This window comes from Antechinus flavipes, chromosome 1 (assembly GCF_016432865.1).
Source record: "Antechinus flavipes isolate AdamAnt ecotype Samford, QLD, Australia chromosome 1, AdamAnt_v2, whole genome shotgun sequence".
NCBI lineage: Eukaryota > Metazoa > Chordata > Mammalia > Dasyuromorphia > Dasyuridae > Antechinus > Antechinus flavipes.
In genome coordinates, this window is record NC_067398.1 from 333,258,416 (window position 1) to 333,282,593 (window position 24,178).

Sequence of the window (24,178 nt, forward strand, 5' to 3'; positions counted from 1 at the left end):
CCTATTTTGATCTTGATTCATAGATTTAACTGCCACTTACTGTCTGTGTGATCTTATGCAAGTCATTTAAATTCTCAAAAAGAATCCAGAAATTTCCTTAGTCAGAAAACACTTCCTCTTTTCAAGCAGAGGCATAGCAGCCAAAGGCAATATAATGCAAATTCATCTGCAAAACACTCTGAAGTAGTGTGAGAGAAGATTATAAATGAATTTTAAAACCATAAAGAGTAATGGAAGCAAAGATAAAAGCTTGACATGAGATCTAAACGAACCCCATTGTCCTTAAGATGGGTGGACCTGACAAGAGGTCAACAAATAAATGTAAAATGGGACAGATTTGTTTGTTTCTTTAACAATTATATTTATCATCAGTGACAAAGGAGTTACTTTTTGGAACCATGCATCAGTCTCTAATTCATTTTGTGGAAATATAGAAACAGTCAAGAATGAGATGTAATTGCCATCAAAAAGCATCTATTAAGCCCTTACATGCCAGTGACCATGTTAAGTAGAAGAGATATAAAGAAAAGAGATATAAAGAACATGCACTTAATATCTATGTGGCCTCTGGGCAAGATATTTAAACACTATCTGCCTCAGTTTCCTCATTTGTAAAATGGAGATAATGACAACTATCTCCATAGTAAGCACTATATAAAGATTTGTTATTATTATTAGCACCTACCTCCCAGGATTATTGTGAGGATCAAAGGAGATAATAATTGTAATAATTAGCACAGTGCCTGGAACATGAAGCTCTACATAAATGTTAGTTATTATTATTACATCCAGCAGGTGCTTAATAAATGCTTATTAAATTGGATTTAATATTATTTGATATTTGATAACATGAATATTAAATTGCTTAGCAACCTATTTCAAAACTTTTCAACAAGTGCAGTGGATGAAGCTCCAGGTATTTGAAGAGCTATCACTATATTTCTCTGAGTTTCCTTTTCTCTGAACTAAAATTCCCAAGCTCCTTCACCTTATCCTCACATGGTATGAACTCAAGACTCACCATCCTGTCTTCCTTTGAATATTTAAGTAGTTTATCAATGTCCTTCTTAAATTGTGGAGCCTAGAAATGAGCACAAAACTCCCTGTTTCATGGCAGATCAGGGCAAGAAACAGAAGCACAACCACATCCTTATTTCTGGAAGCTGGGCATCTCTGAATTTTCAGTTCAAAATCATATTAGGTTTTTTTGGGCCACCATGTCATACTGTTGACTCATAAACTTGCAGTTTTACTAACCTGGCCCTCCCACCCCATCCTTCTCAGACAAACTTTGTCTAACTATATCTCCTGACCTCATATTTTTGTGGCAACAGTGTTTAGAGCCCAAGTATAAAGCTTTGCATTTTCTGCTACTGAATTTAATCATTTTAGATTCAGTTCAATATTCTAAGATTATCAAGATCTTTTTGGGCCCCGTTTCTGTCACCAATTAGCCAACACTCAATCTGATGTCCTTAGCCATTTTGATAAGCAAACTACCCAGGCCTTTATCAAAGACAATAATAAAATTGTTAAGGGGGGCGAGGGAGGGAGTAAATTATAGTGCTTATTATGTGCCAGGCACTGTGCTAAATGCTCCATAATTATCATCTCTTTAGATCTTCACAGGAACCCTGTGAGATAGACACTGCGATTATGCTCATTTACAGTTTAGGAAGCTGAGGCTGCAGAGTTTTGCCAAAGATCTCCCAGCTTGTAAGTGTATGAACTTAAATCTGAATTCTGGTCTCTCTGATTCCAGATCCAGAGCTCTACCTATTGTGTCACCATCTACCTCTATACCATAGAACCAAGCACAGATTCACAGGGGATTACAAGTTGAAATAAAACCATTAATGACTACTTTCTTTGAATCCATATAATGGTATTTTATTATATAACCTATATCTCTCCATCTTTTCCATAATTATTACATGAGATATTTACTTTTATTCTACTCTCTTTATGCAGCAACTAGATAACACAATGGATAGAGACTTGAATTCAAATGCAGCCTCAGATACTTACTAGTTGCATGACCCCTAGATCAGATACTTAATTTATGTCTGCCTCAGTTTTCCTTATTGATAAAATGGAGAAAATATTAGTACCTATCTCCAGGTGTTTTGAGAGAACCAAATGAGATAATATTTGTGAAGTACTTAGTACAATTACCTAGCACAAACTAGACATTTAACAAATGTTTATTTTCTATTTGTTTCCTTTCTTCTTACTTCCTAACAAAGAGCAACCAAAAGTTGCATGGTAATGCAGTATGTTCTCTGTTACTGGAGGTCTGCAACAGAGGCTAAATGATTATTTATCAGGTAAGGGTCAGACTAAATGATCTGACGTCCTTTCCAACAAGGAGGTTCTCTTTCCTGCCCCTGCCCTAATTTATCTGTACCCATCAAGGTATAGCTGACCTTATTTTCAGTTTAGAGGAGGAGTTAACCCCAAATTTCCTGGTGTAAGTTCTCAAGGGGAAATTGACTGAAGATTGGGGGGATGTGGAAGGATAGAGACAACCTGAGCTGCACCTCCTTGCAAACAGATGCATCTCAAGAGCTGCCTGGTTGGGGTTTTCGGTTCCTGTGAGTCAGTCTACCCCACACTACACTGTGGCCAAGTCTCAGGGCAGGCTTGAGGAAAGGGCTGCTGTTGTTATAGGGGAGCAAAGGGAAAGAATTAAGACAACCAAGGAAAGTGAGTGTGAGATAGCAGGTCTCGCTGTACAAGAATAGGCAGAAGTTTCATGGAAATGTGAAGTTCAAAGGATCATTGCCAAAGAATAGGAAGGTACCTCAGAGGCCTGACCCTCTCATTTTTAAAGGTGGAAAAACTGAGGTCCAGAAAGCAATTTGAACCTTCTTCAAATGCAGAACTTTTCCCACTGTACTGTGAAGAATGATGCAATGGGATGCAGGAAACCTTTCTTGGATTATAGTCCAACTCTGTTTCTAGTTGGCTCGATGACCTGCAGCAAGTTAGCCAACTCTCTGAGTTAAGGAGTCCTCGGTGCCTTTCTTTTTAAAGTGAGGGATGATAAAATCATTCTAAACCTAAAGGTTTAAAGCTGAAAGGACTTTAGATGTCACTTAGTCAAACAATAAACACTGATCAAGGAACTACTAAAAGCCAGGCATGGGCAGTTAGATGTCACAGTAGAGTTCTGGTCCTGAAGTCAGAAGGACCTGAATTCAAATTTGACCTCAGACATTTACTAGCTGTGTGACCCTGGGTAAGTAATTTAACACTCTTTGTCTCAGTTTCCTCATCTGTAAAATGAGTTGGAGAAAGAAATGGCAAACCATTCCAGGATCTTTATCAAGAAAACCCCCAAGTGTTGTGCTAAACCTGGAGAATACAAAAAGTGGTATAAAAAAAAGCCTTGCCTTCAAGGAGTTTAAATCTAATGCATCTTGCATTCAGGGAAAATAAAACCCTAAAAAACTCACTATTATTATCAACTGACTTTTACTATCTTGTTCTCTAAACTATGACTAGCTGGGGTCACACAAAGCAGGCCTAGAGACAGTTTTAGAAATCAAGTAGTGGTTTAATTAATCACTTTCAGAGTGAAGAGTAAAGTTTGCAAATTGGAAGTTCTTCTGGGCAGGAGGTCTCTTCTTGTTTCAGGAAAGGTAGAAATGTTATACAGAAATTATAAATGGGGAAGGAGGGGAAAAGTGAATTACAAGGCAATCATTTTCAGGGCCTTAATGGTTTTCCATGACAAGCCCACAAGTACAGGACAAAATGGATGTTCTTCAGTCTGGAGGAATAGTTCTTAAGTGATTGTTTCAAATAATAGGAATTGTTACTTGGTGGTAGACAGGAAGTTCTGTGATAGGAACAGGTTCTACAATTTTTGACTCACTTCACTCCTACTCCAACATACATTGGAGATATTGTCAAGAAGTGATTGATGTCAGACTGACTCTCAGGCTAGAAGAGACAGCTCTGAGAAATCCAAATTATTAATATTCATTACATATATCATCTTGATAATTATGAAGATCACAGTTATAATTTTTCCATATCATACAAGAAGTAGCCAAGTCAGAATTCAAATCCAGTTCCTCTGAATAGAAATATTTTACCTTTCACTCTATCTCAGATAGCTGGACTAAATAGGTAATTCTCAGTTTTTTCAGAGCATGAGATAAAATTTTGTCCTCTTCCCCCTCTAATTCAATTCCATTAAATAAAAATGATTTTTAAAACAGCTAAAACATCTTTCAAGAAATTGTCAAAAAACCTGCCTTGATATTTTAGAACTAGAAAGTAAAATAGAAACTGGAAGAATCTACCAATTACCTTCTGAAAGAGATCTCCAAATGAAAGCTCCTGAAAATATTTTAACTAAATCCTAGAGAAAATATTTCAAGTAGCCAGAAAGAAGCAATTCACGTATCTTGGAGCCACAGTCAGAAAAACAAAAGATTTAGCAGCTTCTATATTAAAGAACCAGAGGGTTTAAAATATGATGGATAAAGGAGTTAGGATTACAACCAAGAATCACCTACCCAAGCCAAAATAAATAAATTATCCTTCAACTGAAAAAAAAAAAAAGGAAATTCAATGAAATAGAGGATTTTCAAGTATTTTTGATGAAAATACCAGAGCTGATAGAAATTGATAAGGGACCTAATAAGATTAAACTATTTACATTCCTATATGGGAAGATGATACTTGTAAAGAACTTTCTTGTTATTAGGACAGTTAAAAGGAGTATATATAGACAGAGGGCACAGTTGTTAGTTGAAAATGAAGGGATGATATCTAAAAAATAAAATAAAATTAAGGGATGAGAAGAATGAACTGGGAGAAAGGGAAAGGGAGAGATAGAATGAGATGGATTATCTCACATAAAAGAAATAAGAAAAAAAAGCTTTTGCAGTAGAGGGTATTCAAATATTTTGAAGATACCCTTTTTGCCAGAGCTAATGCCCAGTGAACAGGATGTACCCTGAGTTTGGCATAACCACATTCCCTATTCTTAGTCACTGACAGCTACCGCCCTCCTGTTTCCATCACAGAACTCAAGTTCTATGCTCCACAGAGTGGCCACAATCCCTAAGTTTTGAGACAATGACTGTCCCCAAGGGATCCAAGAACACCTGTATTGTCCCAAGAAATGATAACCATGAGAACGATCTCAAGATCTAATGATTGTGTTATAGATTAACCCCTTTCATGTATATGTTGCCTTAGCATTAGCAGCATTAGCCCCTCCTGAGGAAGGGAAGCTTCTGTTTATAAAAATAATTTTTCTCAATCTGAAATTAATTAAAACTTCTATTTGTGTCTGATTCTTCTGTCTCTAGTAGAATTTGTTTGTTTGATTCTTGACATTAATTGGTGTCAGAAGTGGGATTTGACATGAGCTAAGTGGACCTTCTGATACTATTGAGGGTAGAGATTTATTTCTCTAAAGTCTGACTCTCCTTATCTAGTGATTCCACCTCCTTTTCCTACTTAAATCCTTCAACTCACACTTGATTGTGCTTGATTTTTCTTTATGAGAAGCATTCCAGGGTCCCTTTTTTTGACCTGTTTCATTTTGGTAAAGTCTGTTTTTGTACACAGATTGGCATTTGTATGTATCTTATCTTTTATAAATTCATGTCCAGCTGTGGATTGCAGTTTTCATTTTCTGCACATATAAATTGCATTTGTGTAAAAATTGCTTACACATTTGCTTTTGCGTATATTTGATACCAACTGAAATTAGCATTTTAACTGGGCACTTTTGTTGTTTGTATTTGTAATGCTGACCATGAAAACTATCTCAAGATCTATGAATGAATGTATTGTGGACCAACCCTTTTCAGTATACAAGTGGTCCTGGTATCAGCAGCATTAGCCCCTTCTTCTTGGAGGAATGGGAGAAGGCCTTCCATTTGCAGATGTTATTTTCCTCACTGAAATTACTTAAACTTCTTTTTGTGTCCAGATTCTCCTGTCACTAGCTTGCTCTGTTTATTTGGTTCTGGCCACCCACAAATTAGAGGCCAGTTCCATTCCAGTTGACAAGGGGAAGAAGGGGAGGCAAGGAAGAGTGAGCGAACCTTACTCTCATCAGAATTGGCTCAAAAAGGAAATGATATACACACTTAATTGGGTAGAGAATGCTGTCTTACCCTACAAGAAAGTAGGAAAGGAAGGGAATAAGAGAAAGGGGGGATAGGAAGGGAGGGCATATTTGGGGAAGAGGTAGTCAGAAGTAAAACACTTTTGAGGAGGGACAGGGTAAAAAGAGAGAGAGAATAAACAGGTGTGGGAAGAAATAGAATGGAATACAGTTAACAATATAAAATTAAATTTAAATTTTTTTTAATTAAAAATGAACAAAATATAGTTAACAATAGTAACTGTGTAAAACTATGTAAAAAGTTCATAGCTAAACTGGGACCAAAGGGACCACTATCCACAGTACTCCATATCTCCAAATTTATTAGTAGTTGGTAAGTTGTTTAATTACTTTCAGCTTCAGTTTCCTTCTCTGTAAAATGAAAGAGTTGGACTAGATATGAGGTTTATTACATTGGGGGATATTAAGACATCTTTTTAAAGGTTAAAAAAAGCTTTTAGATCCCTCCCTCCCCCTCCCCCCATTTCATTCAGTGCTTTCACTAATCAGACAGTGAGTGCCAAAACACATTCCCTCCCTCACACTGTCGTCTAGGGAAACCTTGGGGCCAACCTAACCCATTTGATCTTTCTGAGAAACCGCAGTCATTTTGTATCCTCACGATTTCCTCCTCTGCCTATCTAACCAAGGAGAAGAAGACATTCACTTGCTATTGGTACTCAATTTTAAAAAGTAGAGGTAGTACCAGTGGAAAGGTCTAGAGAAATGAAGACCAGTTATAATAAAAATACAAGTTATTCTTGAAGTTGGAATCTAGGGTTAGAAAAGGGTTCAGATGACTGTTTCTTCCTCCTTGCTAGGAAGCCCACAGTCCCTTGCCTTTCCCTCATCTTTTTCCTTAAGAGCTCAATAAATCTCTGTCACTCATGATGTCACATCACCTCAAACTCTATATTCCCTTGCTAACATGATCAGGTGGACTAAATAATAACTATTTAGACTGACTCTTCAGGTCCTCTTCTGAGGACTTCTTGGGGGAACTAGTTTTTTCCTAAACATGCTAGGGTTTATAGTTCGAGATCCTCTGGCTAGCCAAGATATCTTGATTAAACAGAGAGATCCGTCCAGCATGCTGGCGTCTGGGCTGTAGTAGTAGATGGCTGTTTAGCTGCTCCATTCATTCTCTACTTTTAAAAACCACTTTTTGTTTATAAACAGCTCCCTAATAGTATATTCCCTTACCTCAATTTCTGTTCAGAATGTCATATATCTCCTCCTACTATCAGACTTATGTATCCTGCCTCAACCAAATGCATACAGTAACTAGCCAGTCACCATTTATTTATAAAATGCTTTTAAGTTTCAATAGCAATCTACCTATATTAATTCATTTGTTATAGCAAATATATGTGAGGTTATAGCAACCATGTGAGGTTAGGGTCACAGGTATTACTCATTATAAATAAGGGAACTGAGGCTCAGGCTAAGTGACTTGACCATGGTCATACAGCCTGTAAATTTCAGAAACTGAATTTAAATCTAGATCTCTCTTGCTTCCAAGTCTGTATACGCTCTTTCTACTTATTGCATGCTGTCCCTACTGAATCAACTTATTCATGGATAAATCTGAATATACTATTTTTTAAAAATTCAATTTTCTTTTTCTTTTTAGTTCCAAATTCTCTCCCTCCCACCGCCATCTTCCACCCTCCCCCAACCCATCAAGAAAATAAGAGAAGTAAAATCTGTGACAGACATGTACAGTCAAGAAAAACAAATTTCCTCAAATATGTACACACACATACACACACACACATACACACACACACACACACACCCCTCAATCTGCACTGAGTCTATCACTTATCTGTACTGAAGTGAGGAATATACTTTGTCATGAATCCTCTAGAATTGTGGTTGGTCATTGGGTTTCTCTAATTAATGATTTAGATCATCTTTTCAAATCAAAGGATTTCTTCCTTTGACAACTGCCTATTCATATCATTTGATGGTTTATCATTTGGAAGCTAGTAAATATTCCTTCATGACTTTTGGTGACTAAAAAAGTTATCACCTGACAATTTTTCTTTTGGTGAACCTTTTGATATCTAGTAGGTTTCAAATTGATCTTCTCAAATCAATGTTCTAAGCATATCAACCCCTCCCTTTCCACATAGCATTTAAAAAATTCTAGTGGTTCATTGCTACCTCCAAGATCAAATATAAATTCAAGATCAAATATAAAATTCTGTTTGGCTTTTAGCACCCTTTTTAACTTACCAACCTTCTTTCATCTCAATTCCCTCCAAACGCTAAGTGACATTGTCTCTTTGCTTTTCCTTGAAAACAATACTCCATTTTCTGTCTCTGACTTTTTTTTACTGGCAGTTCTACATGCCTAGAATATTTTCCCTCTTCATCTCCTTTGCTGGTTTCTCTGGCTTCTGTCAGGTTCTAGTGGAAGTCCCACCTTTTATAAGAAGTCCCACTTTTCCCAGTTCTTAATGTTAGTTTTTTTGAGACTACTCTCCCCAAGATCACCCCCAGTTTATTCTAGATTATGAGCTTCTTGAGATCAAGAATTGCCTTTTCTCTTTTTGTCTCCCCAGTGCTTAGCACAGTGCTAAATTCTGTTAATCTTCTACTCTATAAACTCCAGTAGCTCCCTATTGCCTCCAGGATCAAGCACTTCATAAATTCTTAACAAATGCTAATTGACATAACCCATACACAAAACACAAAACATCTCCAGATTGGCATGTTCTACCAGAATTTATGATCTACTAATATATATTAAATATATGGGAACTTTTTTAAATTGAAGACTTCCTTAGGATATAGACTCAATAATTGAATCTCTGATTTAAAGGGTATATATATTTCAGTCACTTTATTTGTGTAATTCTGAATTGCTTTCCAAAATGGCTATAGCACTTCAGAGATCCACCACCAATGTATTAGTGCACCTATCTTCTTCCACCTCCAACACTGACTTGCCATTTTTGTGTCATTTGTGCACATTTTCAGGGTTTGAGGTAAAACTTCAAAATTATTTTTGTTTATATTTTTCTTCTTAGTGATTTAGAGCATTTTTTCATGTGGTTGTAAATAATTTGAAGTTCTTTTAAAGACTGTTTATTCATATCTTTTAACTGTCTTGAGGAATGGGGCTATTTGTTAATTGTTCATACCACATCCTTAACAGAAATTTGATACAAAGATGGTTTTCCCATTCAACCACTTTCCTTCTTCTCCTAAATGCATTAATGTTGTCTGTGTAGAAGTTTTTCAGTTTCAAAAAATCAGTTATTTATTTTATCTTTTGTGATTTAGATGAGGTTTAGAGTGGTCTAGATTCCTGGTGGTCTAGAGGTTAGTGGCTATAAGAGAGTTATCAAGAATCCCCTTTAAATCCGGCTGCAGGTTTTAGGAGTGAAAGAATTCACTCATCCCCGAATATTAGTTACAAAATGAAAGTTTATTGTTGGATAGAAATCAGTTTATCCAGAGACTGACTTCTATAGTGGCAGATGTATGGAAAATAGAGTTTTGCACTGAGAATGCAGTTCTCAGTGGACAGAAAGTCCTGGCAGCTGAGAGAGCTACTGAGCTCTCTGTAAAGATTTTAGTTGATGGAAGCTTATTATATTGGCGATCTTAGCGGGGGTTAGGAAGCCGGAGCAGATTAGAACCAGTGGGGACTGGGCAACCCAAGCAAGTCAGAATGGGGGCTGGGACAAGCCCAAATCTCCTATTGGAATTCAAAGGGATGCTTTTTTACTAGGATTTGTAATTGAATCAAAGGCTCTGAGAGCATCCTGGAAAGGCAACTTGTCTGGGAAGGATATGTCCCAGCCAGGAGGGGCTGGGAATCTGAAAGGAATCACAGATCAATCGGAAATAGTTTCTTAAAGGAATCACAACCTGCTTCAATTTCATCTAGCTCTTGTTTGATTGACTACATCTATTAATCAAAAAAAAATAATAATGCTAAAATAAATCACCCATATAATGGGAATTATATTGTTTGCCTTCTCAATGGGTGGGAGAGATAGAAGTGGGGAATTTGAAATTCAAATTTAAAAAAATTTTTTTCAAAGTACACTTTTCTTACCCATAACTGTGAGAAATATATAAACAGTTTCTCTTCTAATTTATTTTTTTAATAATATTTTTTGTATTAAGATCACATATCCATTTAGAATGTATCTTGGAGTTTGATCTGAGGTATTGATCAGCATAACATTTTGAAAAGCCAAGTTCACCAATCATAGTGAATAAGCAATCAGAACAGGACTTCAAGGACAGTTCTGATTTCATAACCCTCTTTTAGAAGCCTTTCCTAGCTAACCCTACCTGATTCTGATTATTCCAGTCTTTATAGCAACTCCCCCTGCCATACCCTCCCACCCTACCCATCTACTTCCTCCTTTACTTAGTACTTGTATGTAGCTCTTTGTTAGCATCCTGTGGTCGGGGTGTTAACCCAGTATATATAAGTAACTGTCCTTATCCGGTCTGGATTTAGCAATGCATCTCTTTTAGTGACTAGCACATATTCATGGTTCTGTAGAAAGAGCATTGAATCTGCAGTCACTTCCAACCTTACTTTTCTGCTTACCAACTGCATGGCATTTGGGCAAGGGTCTTAACTAATCCTCAATTTTCTTATCTGCATAACGAAGAAATTGAACTAGATGCTCTCCAAAGCCCCTTCTTGCTTTAGGTTTATAAATCTACTTTTCTGCCTTACTTTGGGAATTATCTTATCTTCCTTTTCTCTAACCCCATAGATTCTGAAACATTTTAGGCTTAATTGCATTTTCTGTTCCCCCTCTCACCTCACTGCCCTCAGTCCCATTCTGCCTTTGGAACACATATACTTGTCCTTGTTCTCTGCATTCCTCCATGCTATTAATGCTTTTTAAAAAGACATTGTGCTTACGTTCACCACTGGGTATATGTATTTATGAAGCCATCATTAATAGTTTCAAATTTGGATGGGCAGCCTATCTTTTCCAATTGATCATAAGCTTCCTTGAAAATATAGACATATTGTTTTAGAAACACAAAGTTAGAAATCAAGTTCTCTTTGGAACTATTAATCTTTCTGAGTTATAATTAATCAATCAACAAAAACTGATTAAGCATGTCCTGTGGATCAGATACTCTGAAAGCACATATAAGCACATACAAGAAATTTCCCCTATTTCCAAGGAACTTACATTCTAATGGGAAGAAACAATGAGGACATATAAAAATATCTACAGGACAAAGTTAATATATACGAATATGTGGAAAGTAGCTAAATACAAGGTAGTTTGGGAAGAGGGGCAGCTGCAGTTAATAGAAATCAGCAGAAGCTTTAGTATCTTCATCTATAAAGTGGTAGTAATAATAATCATAATCACAGTCATAATAATGCTTGCCTGCTCCTACCTTCTAGGTTGTAATGAAGAAAGCACTTCACAGATCTTAAAAGTGCTGTAAAAATGGGGATTATTATTATTGATAACAATAAATGTAAAGTGACATGCATATGTGAACTAGTCTCTTCCTACTGAGTCAAGGGCTCTACAAACAGAGGGCATATATAAGTATTTGTTAAATTCTTATATATATAATTATATACATATTATATAATATATAAACTTATAATAAATTTAATATAATATAGTAATATAATATATTTATTATTAAATTTTAATCAATCTAATTGATATTTTTTGATTAATATATTCATTATTTGTTATTATTAGTGCATATATAATGTGGCAGGCATTGTAGAGAAAATTGGAGGAATAAAGAATAATAAAAATATGGTCTATGCCTTAAGGAACTTACATTCTAACAGGAAAAACAAGATACAAAAAATTAAAGGTATGTGATATATACAATGCAAATGGTAAATCATTTTAGAGGGAGAGGCCATTCTTATCTTCTGCAGAAGGCCGGATCTTGAAGAAAGTCAGAGAAGCTAGGAGATGCAAGTTAGAGGAGGGCAAACATTCCCAGAAAGGGTGTAGGAGTTTAGAGATACAACTGCCAGTGAAAATGTGTGAAGCATAGCAAAAACAAAAAATCAGAACACTAGATCATAGATTATATGGAGGGGAGTCAAGAATAAGAAAATTGAAAAGGTAGGAGGGATATAGGATGAAAAGGACTTCAGAAACCAAACAGAGGATATTTGATCCTGGAGGCAATAGGGAGCTACTGGAGTTCATAGAGTAGAAAAATAACAGAACTAGGGGTGCTGTTTAGGAGGCTCATTTTGGCAAATGAATGGAGGACAGACCAGAATGTGCAGAGACATTAAGGCAGTGAGACCCACCTGAGACTAATACTCAGTGTGATGCCCATTGTCTGACTGGTTGTGAGGAAAGATTTCTGTAGCAGCCTCTCCAAAATGAGTCTCAATAAGGAGTGTCTCTACTCCTATTAGTGTCTTTCTATGCTGCTTTTCTTTTCTCATTGTAAACAGCGGAAAGAGAAATAAAGTTAGAATCAAGAAGACCTGAGTTCAGATCTTACCTCAGACTAGATTATGTGATCCTGAGAAAGTCACTTAATTTCTCTGTGCCTCAGTTTCCTCATATGTAAAGTGAAGGAGTAACATTCAGTAGTTCCTAAGGTACCTTCTGGCTTGAAATCTAGGATCCTGATATTGATTTCTTCTTCTGGGGAGCAGGTCTGAGAACTAATCAACAATTCCTATACATCCTTGTCACTGCTTCATACTCTTTCCTAGAACCATGGACAGAGATTTGCTAATACCCAACTCCTGGGACCCTGACGCTATTGGGGAGGGTCCCTGCTGGAAAGAGCGTCATTACTTCCGCTGCAGGACTAGAGCTATCTTTTCTGCAAAATACCTGGATTTTCTTTGATGGAAGGTAAGTCGAGTCCCCAACAGTGCCAGTACTTATGCCATGGCTAAGGATCATGACAAATAGAGCTAGAAAGGGCCTTGAAGAACATCTGGCTAACTTCCTGATTTTATAGAGAGGAAACTGAGGCACAAAGAAGTGAAATAATTTTCCTGAAGTCACACAGGAAGTAAATAGCAGAGCTAAAATTTGAATCTAAGTCTTCAGACTTTTCCTACCATACTACATTGCCTGTTTGGGGAATGGGTTAGAGTTAGGTTCCCATTGTATACAGAAACTAAATTATGTGATGATCAATTGTAATGACTTTTCTCAACAATGCAGTGATCCAAGGCAATTCCATTAGACTTAGGATGGAAAATGCCATCTGCATCCAGAGAGAGGACCATGGATACTCAATGTGGATCACAGCATAGTATTTTTGGTTTGTTTGTTCTTTCCTTTCTCTCGAGGGTTTTTTTCCTGTTGGTCTGATTTTTCTTACACAATATAACAATTATGGAAATATGTTTAAAAGAATTGCACATATTTACCTATCAAGTAAAAAAATTATATCAGGTTGCTTACTTTCTTGGAGAGGGGGATAAGGAAGGAAGAGAGAAAATTTAGAATCCAGAGTTTTACAAAAATATAGGTTGAAAACTATCTTTACATATATTTGGAAAAATAAAATACTGTCAAAAAAATTTAAAATAGAGCTAGATTCCCTAATTAAGTCTACTTTGGCTGGAATGGAAGGCATGGAGGAGGAGATTCCCTAGTACTGCCTACCCAGTCATTCAAATCTCTAGGGTTCCCACAGAAATCATTTTAATCACTTATCTCATGGGAGTTAAGGTCCCTTGGATTTTATAAAATTCCTAACATATATTGGAGAATTAGCTATCACAAAATAGTGCCTTTGTACTTGGGAGCTACTTTCATGGAAATGAGGTATAACCTTCCCATATGTAAGTCAAGTTTACCTCTAAGAGACTTGGACCCTGGGTGGTGCCCAAGTATTTTGGGGTTATTCTTTGAACCCTGATATTGCAAGTACCCTCACATCTATTGTACAAGAGAGACAAAGTCTATCCTTCCAGGTTCCTTCACCTAACCTCTTTCCTTTCTCTGCCTTTCCATCTCTCTCTCTCTCTTCTCTTCCTCCTCCTCTTCCTCTTCTTCCTTTTATTCCTCCTCTTCCTTCCTTCTTTCTCTTTTCTTTCTTTCTCTCTCTGTCTCTCTCTCTCTCTTTCTCTCTCTGTCTCTGTCTCTCCCTCTCTCCCTCTCTTTCTGTCTCTCTCTCTCTCTCTCTCTTCTCTCCCTCTCTCCGTCTCTCTCTCTCTCTCCCCCTCTCCATCTCTCTCTCTCTCTCCCCCTCTCCATCTTTCTCTCTCTCTCTTCTCCTCCTCCTCCTCTTCTTCCTTTTATTCCTCCTCTTCCTTCCTTCTTTCTCTCTTCTCTCTCACTCTCCTTCTTTCTTTCTTCTCTCTCCTTCTTTCTCTCTTCTCTCTCTCTCTCTCCCCCTCTCCATCTTTCTCTCTCTCTCTCTCTCTTTCTCCCCCCCTCTCTCCCCCTCTTTCTCCCCCCCTCCATCTCTCTCTCTCCTCCTCTCCATCTCTCTCTTCCCCTCTCCATCTCTCTCTCTCTCTCTTCTCTCTCTCTCTTTTTCTCTCTCCCCCCACCTCTCTCTCCCCCCCTCCTCCTCTCTCTCCCCCTCTCCATCTCTCTCTCTCTCTCTCTCTCTCTCTCTCTCTCTCTCTCTCTCTCTCTCTCTCTCTCTCCCCCCCCCCCCCTTCGTCTCTCTCTCTCTATCTCCTTTCTCCCATGGACAGGAATCTGGGTTCAGTGGCTTCATAAATATCTGGTTCAGGTCATCTCCACTCTGAAAGAGATCGTGGGCTCCATGAGGAAACAGGAAATACAGAGAGAGGAGGAATTCAGCCTTGTTCAGGGAGCCAGTTTTCCCACCCAGAAGATGAAAGTGCTCATTGATCTGCTGGCTAGTAAGGGTAGCCAAGGCTCCCAGGCTGGACAGGACTTCATTGAGAATTCTACTTGCCCAGCTTAGCCTCCACAGTACTGCCAATGGTAAGCAGTACCTGAAAAAAAGAGTGGGGAGAGATATAGCCCTCATTATTTTCTCTGCTTTGCTCTCCTTTCACTCCATCTCTCTTCCTTATCCCTCCTAATTCCTTGTCTCTTGTTGCCTCCATGAGCTATTGAGTAAACACTTCCTCAGCCCTGATCTCTTTATTTCTCCCTTTCCTTATTCACAGAAAGTTTATTTTATAGGCTTTTCTGATTCCATATCTATCTGGAATGAAAAGGACTCATTGAGAACTTCTCTTTCTGATCAATTCCTAAATTCATCCCCCCTCTTTTCTCTGCAGATTCTGGGATGCAGAAGCATTTGGAAGTTCTCCTGAGCAAATATGGAGTCAGTGTGGACTTAGGCCTCCTGTCAGAGAAAACTGCCCCAGAAAGATTGACCAACTTACTGTTAATTGAAGGCTTGACAGATCTCCAACTAAAAGAGCATGACTTCACCCAGATTGAGACCACTCGGGGCCAGAGGCACGTGTCCAAAACAATCCCCCTGGAGCGACTCTTCTTACCTCTCTCCCGAGTTTCCATTCCTCCCCGGATCTCTGTGACTGTTGGGGTGGCTGGCATTGGCAAGACCACACTGGTGACCCAGTACGTCTCCATGTGGGCCAGAGGGGAGATCAGTAAGGACATCTCTGTAGTGTTGCCTTTGAATTTCCGGGAACTCAACATTTACGAGAAGCTGTCTGCAGAGAGACTCATTCGCTCAGCCTTTCCCCACATCAGTGAAACAGGGCTGACATTCTTAGGTTCCGGGCAGGTCTTGATGATTCTAGATGGGCTGGATGAATTTAAAGTACCTCTGGATTTTTCCAACACGCTGGCTTGCACAGACCCTAAGAAAGAAATCCCCGTGGACAATCTTATCACTAACATCATCCGCGGGAACCTCTTCCCAGAAGTTTCAGTCTGGGTGACGTCCCGCCCGACGGCTGCCAGTCAGATTCCAGGAGGGTTGGTGGACCGGATGACTGAGATCCGGGGATTCAATGAGGGGGAGATCCAGAGCTATTTGAGCCAGATGTTTCCTGATAGCCACGGCCTCCCGGACCAAATCCTAAGTCAGGTCCAGGCCAACAAAGCCCTGTACCTGATGTGCACGGTCCCTTCCTTCTGCCAGCTCTGCGGGACAGTGCTGGGTTACCTGGTCAGGAACGGCCTGGGATGCCAGACCTCCGAGCTGGCGCCTCCGAGGACCCTCTCTGAGATCTACGCGTGGTACTTCAAGATGGCCCTGTGTGGGGAGGCGCAGGACAGGCTGAGGGAAAGCCCAAGGATTGAGCAGGCTGTCCACAGCGGGAGGAAGATGATGGGGACCTTGGGCCGAATGGCCTTCCACGGCCTCCTCAGGAAGAAGTATGTCTTTTATGAGCAGGATATGAAAGCGTTTGGCGTTGACCTCCCCCTTTTGCAGAGCAGCCTGTGTGGCTGCTTCCTCCTGCGGGAAGACACCGCGGGGTCCTCCGCCTACCGCTTCGTGCACCTCACCTTGCAAGAATTTGCAGCTGCTGCTTATTACTACAGTGCAGCCAAGAGGGCCATCTTTGACCTCTTCACGGAGAACGGCATGTCCTGGCCCAAGCTTGGCTTCCTCACCCACTTCAAGAGCGCCGTGCAGCGGGCCCTCCAGGAGGACCACGGGCAACTGGATGTGTTCTTACGCTTCCTCTCAGGCCTCCTCTCCCCTCGCGTCAACTCGCTGCTGGCGGGCTGGTTCCTGGGGCGGGACGAGCACTGCAGCTACCGCGCCCAGGCCGTGGCCCACCTGCAGGGCCAGCTCAGGGCCGACGCCCCCGTCTCCTCGGGCACGGTGAATGCCCTGCGGTGCCTGCATGAGCTGCAGCACACGGAGCTGGCCGGGGCCGTGGAGGAGGCCCTCAAGAGTGAGAGCCTGGCTGGGCAGCTGGACCCCATGCGCCGCTCCGCCCTGGCCTACCTCCTGCAGGTCTCTGAGGTCTGCGCCCAGGAGACCAGCCTCACCAGGTGCCTCAACTACGCCATCCTCAAGAGCCTGCTGCCCCAGCTCCTCTACTGCAGGAGCCTCAGGTGCCCATGCGGGATGTGTGGGCATTTTCCTGGGGGGCTCGGGTGTGGGGTGGGAGGCGTGAGACAGATGCACGGCGAGCTCAAGGTGCAGAGGAAAAATGGGGAACACAAATAGTTTTACCCTTTCCCACACCAAAAGGAGAATGCCCCCCCCCCATTCTTTATCTTTCTGGCCATGCTAGCTTCTTCTTTTTTTTTTTTAATTAAAGCTTTTTATTTTCAAAATATATACATGGATAATTTTCAACGTTCACCCTTGCAAAACCTTGTGTTCTAATTTTTTCCCTCTCTTCTCCCCACCCCCTCCCCTACTTGGCAAATAATCCAATATATGTTAAACATGTGCACTTCTTCTATACACATTTCATAAATATCATGTTGCACAAGAAAAATCAGATCAAAAAGGAAAAAGATGGGGAAAAAACAAAATGCAAGCAAACAAGAAAAAAGAATGAAAATGTTGTGTTGTGCTCCACATTCCCACTGTCCACTCTCTGGGTGCAGATGGCTCTCTACATCACAAAACCACTGGAATTGCTAGCCATGCTAACTTCTTACCCATCCTTTCCTCACAAAGCTGAGAGAGGCAAGAGTAGCCACTGGGCAGCTCTAGCACAGACCATGAGAAAGCTCCTCCTCTTGGAGGTTCTGCCTCTCTCAATTTATTAAGTACCTAATATGTACCAGATGGACACTGTGCTAAGTACTGAGGATATAAACCTCTGCCCTGGAGAAACTTCCATTCTAATAGGGGGAACACAACATGTTTGTAGATACTAAATATAGTATACCTACAAAAGAAGTAAAAGGGGAATTTGTCAGGGAAGAATTCTTGGGGAAGCCAGGAAATGCCTCTTGAAGGAAGTTGTATTTGAGTTGAGCCTCAGAGAGCTCTGGGGTCTAAGAGACAGAGGAAAAGCGGGAGAACATCCCAAGCATAGGAGGCAGAGATGAGACAGAGACAGGAGACAGAATATCTTATAGAGGAAAGATTGATTTTGGATAAAATGTAGCATTCTTAAGAAGAGTAATGTGTAACTAGCCACTGGTGACAGATTGTCAGGGGCTTTAGACACCAAACATTGGATCCTAGAGGCAATAAGGAGCCATTGAAGCTTCTTGAGCAGGGTGATAACTTGTTAGACCTGTGTTTTAGGAATCTATTGATTCCACTTTAGATCTATTGATTTCAGATCCAGAGTCTTTTGTTTGGTGTATAGGAGGGAAGGGGGATAGTTTTAGAATCCTTTCAGAGGGTCCAGGATCCTCCAGAAAAGTCTCCAGAATGTCTTGTTCAGTTCTGGGGTTTGAACTTGCTAGAAGAGCCCTAGAAATGTTCATACTCCTCATGTAGTTCTTATTCAGTGACAATTTCAGAAAAAAAGCAATTTCTAACCTTGTCCTCCCAGATTCTGGGCTGCCGCCTTTTAAAATATATTTATTTATTTAAAACTTAAATGCAAAATAGAAAAAGAAAAAAAAATTGTCATGTCCACAGGAGAACATAAGGGAAGATTTAAAATATATAACTAATGCTGGAGAAACTGAGGCAAGATAGAGATTAGAGAGTTTTTAATGTTTTATTTGAAAGGGAGAGATTTAATAGGACCAAATGGATCTATGGTTTGGTGAATGCAATTGTACCAATGTGACTTCTCAGTGACATATATATATATACACGTGGCTCAGTTACAGGGGTAAATCAAAGCAAGGGTGGAATCAGAGCCCTAAAAACAGGAACGGGACTATTATTCTGGTTCTGACAGGGTGGGGAGACATTCTGATAAATTGGGATTACAGAATGGGGAGAGGCACCAGACATTCTAAGATATAAGATCTTTATCCTGTCAAACATTCTGATGATATCATGATTAGGAGGGAGGAGTGGTGCTGCAGGATTGAGCATTACAATTAGGAACTGAGGCAGAACAATTTAGGGAAACTGAGTCAGGACAATTAGGGAAACTGAGTCAGGACAATAAAAGGGAACTGTGCCAGAACATTACAATAAATTTCCATTTCAAGAAAGCATATACAATAATAGAAAACATTATATTCAGAACTGTCTAACTTTGCTTTCTTATAGGTTTTCTTTGTTCTCTGCTATGCACTTTTTACTTTATTCTTTTTTCCCCCTTTCGTCTCCCCCCATCTCAAGCAGGCTATAGTTAAGCACAGATATTTATATATACATACATATGCATATATGTGTATGTATGTATATATGTATACACACACTCATACACATACACACACTCACACACATACACACACACACACACACACACACACACACACACAGAGTTTTAAACCAAACACTATTAATACAGCTGGTATATAATATAGATTACTCTTTTGATTGAATCTTTTTAACTTCTACTTTGTCGGAGATAATGATTATTATCTCAACTTTTTAAAAAATGAATTCTATTTCTGATCATTGTTATTGTATTTGTGTGTATCTCTTGTTTCCTATCTATCTCTGTTAATTCTTCTACTTTATTTTAGCCAATTGGTTGATTTGCATTACTATTACTTACTTCCCACCCCCAACCTCCCAATGATCTCCCCCTTATCTTCTCCCCCCATTTCCTTCCCTTTTTATACTATTCCCATTCATCTACACACCTCTCCCCCTCTTATTTCTTTGTAGATTTTGGAGAGTATTATGCCCTTCTAGATGTTTATGCATTGTTCCCTCTTTAACACATTCCCAATATGAGTATGATTTCAGAACTACTAGTCCTCCTCCTCTATCCAATTCTTCTGTTTCAGTTCTTGCTCTCAAACCTTATTCATATAGCATAATTACCATTTTATCATTTTTCTACATGGTTTTGCTTTTTAGAGTCATCATATTAAGCTCTACCTCAATCTTTCTTTTTGACTCCTCACTTATCAATAACAATCTTAGATATATGGTTTACATTTTATAGGTTGTCCTTATCGAGTCCTTTGAAATTAGTCTTTGATGTCATCTCTTATATATTAAATTTTCTATTGAGTTCAGGTTTGTTTGTGACAAAATTCTGAAAATCTGACAGTTCATTGAATGTCCTTTTTTTTTTTTGATTCAACATTATACTTAATTTCTCTGGTTATACTATTTTTTGGACACAATCCTAGTTTTCTTGATTGTTAATATATAGTATTCCAAAACATGCAATCTTTTATTGTAGCCACTGATAGATCTTGTGAAATTCTAACTGTTAACACCAGCATATTTGAATTTTTTTGTCATTATTATTGCTTATAAAATTTTCTCTTTGATCTGTGGCTTTCAAAATTTTGCAGTGATCTTCCTGTATGTTTTTCTTGCAAGTTCCCTTTTAGGTGTTGATTGGTGGATTTTTTTTTTTCTGTTTCCACTTTCACTTCTTTTTTCTATCACTTGTGTCAAGGTTCTTCTTCTTTCTTCTTCTTTTTGTGATAGTTTTCAGGTAGATCAATTATTCTTATGTTTTCTCCTCTTGATCTGTTCTCCAGATCTGTTATTTGTCTTATGAAATGTTTCACATTCTCTTCTATTTTTTCAATTCTTTATTTTTAAAAATTATTTCTTGATCTCATAATTTCACTGGCTTCTCTTTGCCTGATTGTAATTTTCAAAGAATCATTTTCTTCCTTAAGACTCTGAATCTCCTTTTCTAATTGACTAACTTTCTTTTCATAATCTTCTTGGGCTTTAGTTTTCCCTCAGTGTCTTCCATTGATTTTTTAAATCTTTTTTGAATTCTTTTGGGCAGGTGACCATTTAATGTTACTCTCTGGGGTAGGAGAGGCTTTTTTTGTTTGTTTGTTTGTTTCAGTATCCTCCTCTAAAGATGAACCCTATTCTTCCCTATTCACATAGTAACTTTCTAAGGTTGGGTCGTTTCTCCTTGGCCTCATTTTTTTAAAATAAGAAATTGTTAGTGTAATCACTTTTAGTCCTGGGGTGGGAAGATAGTACCTCTAGCTTCAGGTCTTCCTTCAGTTCTCCCTCTGTCCTGGAACCCCAAATCAAGAACTCCCCCTTCACAGCCATCAGTGTCCCCACTCCACTGCTTCTGCACTCATGGATCAAATGGAAGCACCTATGGAGCTTCTGCACCAACTATGAGCTGGTTCCTTCTGTCCCAGGGCTTGTTTCAAAAGTGCAGCTGGCCCTGGTGTCCTTATCAACAGAGGTTCCTTCAATCTTCTTGGGCTCAGAATTCCAACTCCCCACACTGTATTAGAGATGAAAGTTCCTGTGGTTGGGGCTGGGGCTACCTCCAAATGCAGGGCTCCCCATTTGCTTTTTGATCTTTCAACTGAATTAGCCTGAAGGTATTTATACTTCACACCTGCAAAAAGTCTTTCTTCAGATCTTCTAGGGTTGTCCTTGAAGGACCCTTGTTCTGTCCCAATTCTTATTTGTTTTTCACTCCTCTAAGTTAACCCTGAGGTACAATTTTGTTTTGTTTGTAGGGGAAATCTGGAGGGTTTGGAATTTTCTAACCTACTCAGCCATCTTCCCAGAATCCTTCTGTCTCCTTTTCAATAATTACATCAAGAACTCCTAAAGTTTCCCAAGATTTAGGGGCACATGGCAGTATCCTGTGATCCATGCCTATTGAGCTCTTGCAAGCAATCAGGGTGTTTGTCATGTCACTCATAGCTTTTGGCAAGAGTCTAGACATGGATCAAATGGAAGCAATTGCTAATTGATCCAAGGATTGGTGCCTGAGAGAGGCAAGGATGGTCACTTGCCAGAGAACCCAGGCAATACCCTTTAGGAATTGCCAGTCAATTGTCTTTGCTATATTCTTTCAAGAAGGAGCTGGATATTCTTAGCTGTGCAGAGAGATCACTGAGGTTCTTTGGGGTGGAATAGGTGGGAAAGGATCACAGCCTGGGAATCAGAAATCCAAGGTTAAGACCTAGACTTTGGCCTTGATCTACTATAAATAAACTCTCTGATTTTCTGTGTCTCTGACCCATTCCTTAACTCTGCTTTGCACTCTTTCTAAGTCACTCCAGAGGCCCTGTCCAGCCACCAGGCATTCTCAGTTCCTTAAGATGAACCTGGTCATTGAGGGATAGGAAAGGGGTGAAGAGAACTGTTTCTCCTGCTATTAAAAACCTGCTCTCTGCTCTGCTTCATCAGGCTGGATAACAACCAATTTCAAGACAATGTGATGGAGTTGCTGGGCAGTGTACTGAGCAGCAAGGATTGCCATATTCAGAAAATCAGGTAACAATAGTAGCAGCCAGGGAGGGAAGAAGGAAGAAAGGAAGGAAAGAAGGAAAAAAGGAAGGAAGGAAGGAAAGAAGGAAGGAAGGAAGGAAGGAAGAAAGGAAGGAAGGAAGGAAGGAAGGAAGGAAGGAAGAAAGGAGGGAGGGAGGCAGGGAGGAAGGAAGGAAGGGGAGAAGGAGGGAAGGAGTAAGGGAGGAAGGAGGGAGGGAGGAAGGAGGAAATGAGGGAGGGAGGAAGAAAAGAAGGAAGGAGGGAGGGAAAGCGAGAAGGAAGGAGGGAGGGAAGGCGAGAAGGAGAAAGGAAGGGAGGAAGAGAGGGAAGAAGAAAGGAGGAAGGAAGGAAGGGAAGGAGGGAGAGAGACAGGGAAGGAAGGAGGAAAGAGGAAAGGAAGTGATGAGGATAGTTCCCCTTGATTCCTGGTTATAGAACTAAATGTTTTGGGTTCCTGGTGGTCAAGGAACTAAATAATGAGGTTAGTGGCAGGGTTCAGGGCTCAGGGAACCAAATAAAGATGTTTGGCTCCCCTAGATTCCTCTAGGATTTGGTGCAGGGCAGGGAGTTGTGGGAACCTCCTTCTGGCAGGGCAGAAGTCCTACATAAAGGAATTTACGAACTTGAAAAGCTAGACTGGCAAAAGAAGTTTATTATTGGCATTGGAAAATCAGCCTTTGCAATGCATGAATAGAAAGACTAAATTTCTTGGTGGCAAGGTCCTGACAGAGAAGTAAAGTTTCTAGCAGAGAAATCCCAACAGAGAGATATAAAGTCTCGTTGGGGAAATAGATGAGGGAGATAAAGAGAGGATAATGCTGAAAGAGAATATCATTTCAGTGGGCAGAGGGTTGCTGCTATACCAGGGGGAGAGAGGTTCCTTGGCATGGCATGTTAGGTCCTCTGCTAGGACTGAGCCCCAAATTGGCTCATTTTATAATAGAAACTGGCGGCAGCTCTTGGTGGGGGCTGGGTACAGTTGGAGCTGGAATCAGAATAAGGAATCTTGGAAATGAATGAGTGTCTTTGGACTTCTCTCCAATGGGAAGCTTAATCAGTAGTGAGTGTTATCAATGAGAGTGGTGCCCTCTCTCAGGATAACAGAATGAAGCTGTTTATCCTGTTTCCCTCAGGTGGGGTCTTTTACAGAGGCCAGAATTCAAGGAGACTTTCTCCTTGAAGGAATTTCAGAGAGAGAGTTTCGAAGTCGTCCCCCCCTTGTAGGAAGGAAGAGAAGGAGGGAGGGAGGAAGGAAGGAAGAAAGGAAGGAAAGAAGGAAAGAAGGAAAGAAGGAAGGAAGAAAGGAAGGAAACAAGAAAGGAAAGAAGGAAAGAAAGAAGGAAGGGAGGGAGGGAGGGAAGGAAAGAGGAAGGGAGGGAGAAAGGGAGGGAGGAAGGAAGGAAGGAGGAAAAGAGGGAAGAAAGGAGGCAGGAAGGAGGGAAGAAGAAGGAAAAGGGAGAAGGAAGGAGGAAGGGAGGGAGAGAAGAAGGGAGGGAAAGAGAATGTGAGGAAAGGAGGAAATAAGCATTTATTAAATGCCTTCTATGTACTAGACACTGTGCTAAGTGTTTTACAAATATCACTTCATGGTAGGTAGATATTATTATCTTGATTTTACAATTGAGGAAACTGAGGCAGACAAAAGTGAAAAAACATGCTTGTTTTCTCAGTGAGGGGGAGGGAGAGGAGAGATTTGGAAATCAAAATTTGAAAAAAAAATGCTAAAATTGTTTTTACATGTAATTGAGGAAATTTTCTAAATATATTTTAAAAGGAAATAATTATTTAATTGAATATAATTACATAAAAAACTAAATGGCAACAAATACAAAGTATAAATGAGTG

General features: G+C 39.7%; 1 protein-coding gene across 3 annotated transcripts in view; it reads left to right on the forward strand.

The window, feature by feature from the left end:
• Positions 1-24,178, forward strand: part of NLRC3 (NLR family CARD domain containing 3) — a 69,888-nt gene that overhangs the window by 13,249 nt on the left and 32,461 nt on the right. For all 3 annotated transcript variants that reach the window (XR_007948621.1, XR_007948624.1, XM_051967736.1), the window contains exons 2-4: positions 12,849-12,993; positions 15,360-17,121; positions 22,253-22,339. Coding sequence is in view for 1 of the 3 variants with exons in the window: in XM_051967736.1 (XP_051823696.1) it covers positions 12,987-12,993; positions 15,360-17,121; positions 22,253-22,339 (1,856 nt within the window). In the remaining 2 variants the exon portion in view is untranslated. The remainder of the gene's footprint in view (positions 1-12,848; positions 12,994-15,359; positions 17,122-22,252; positions 22,340-24,178) is intronic.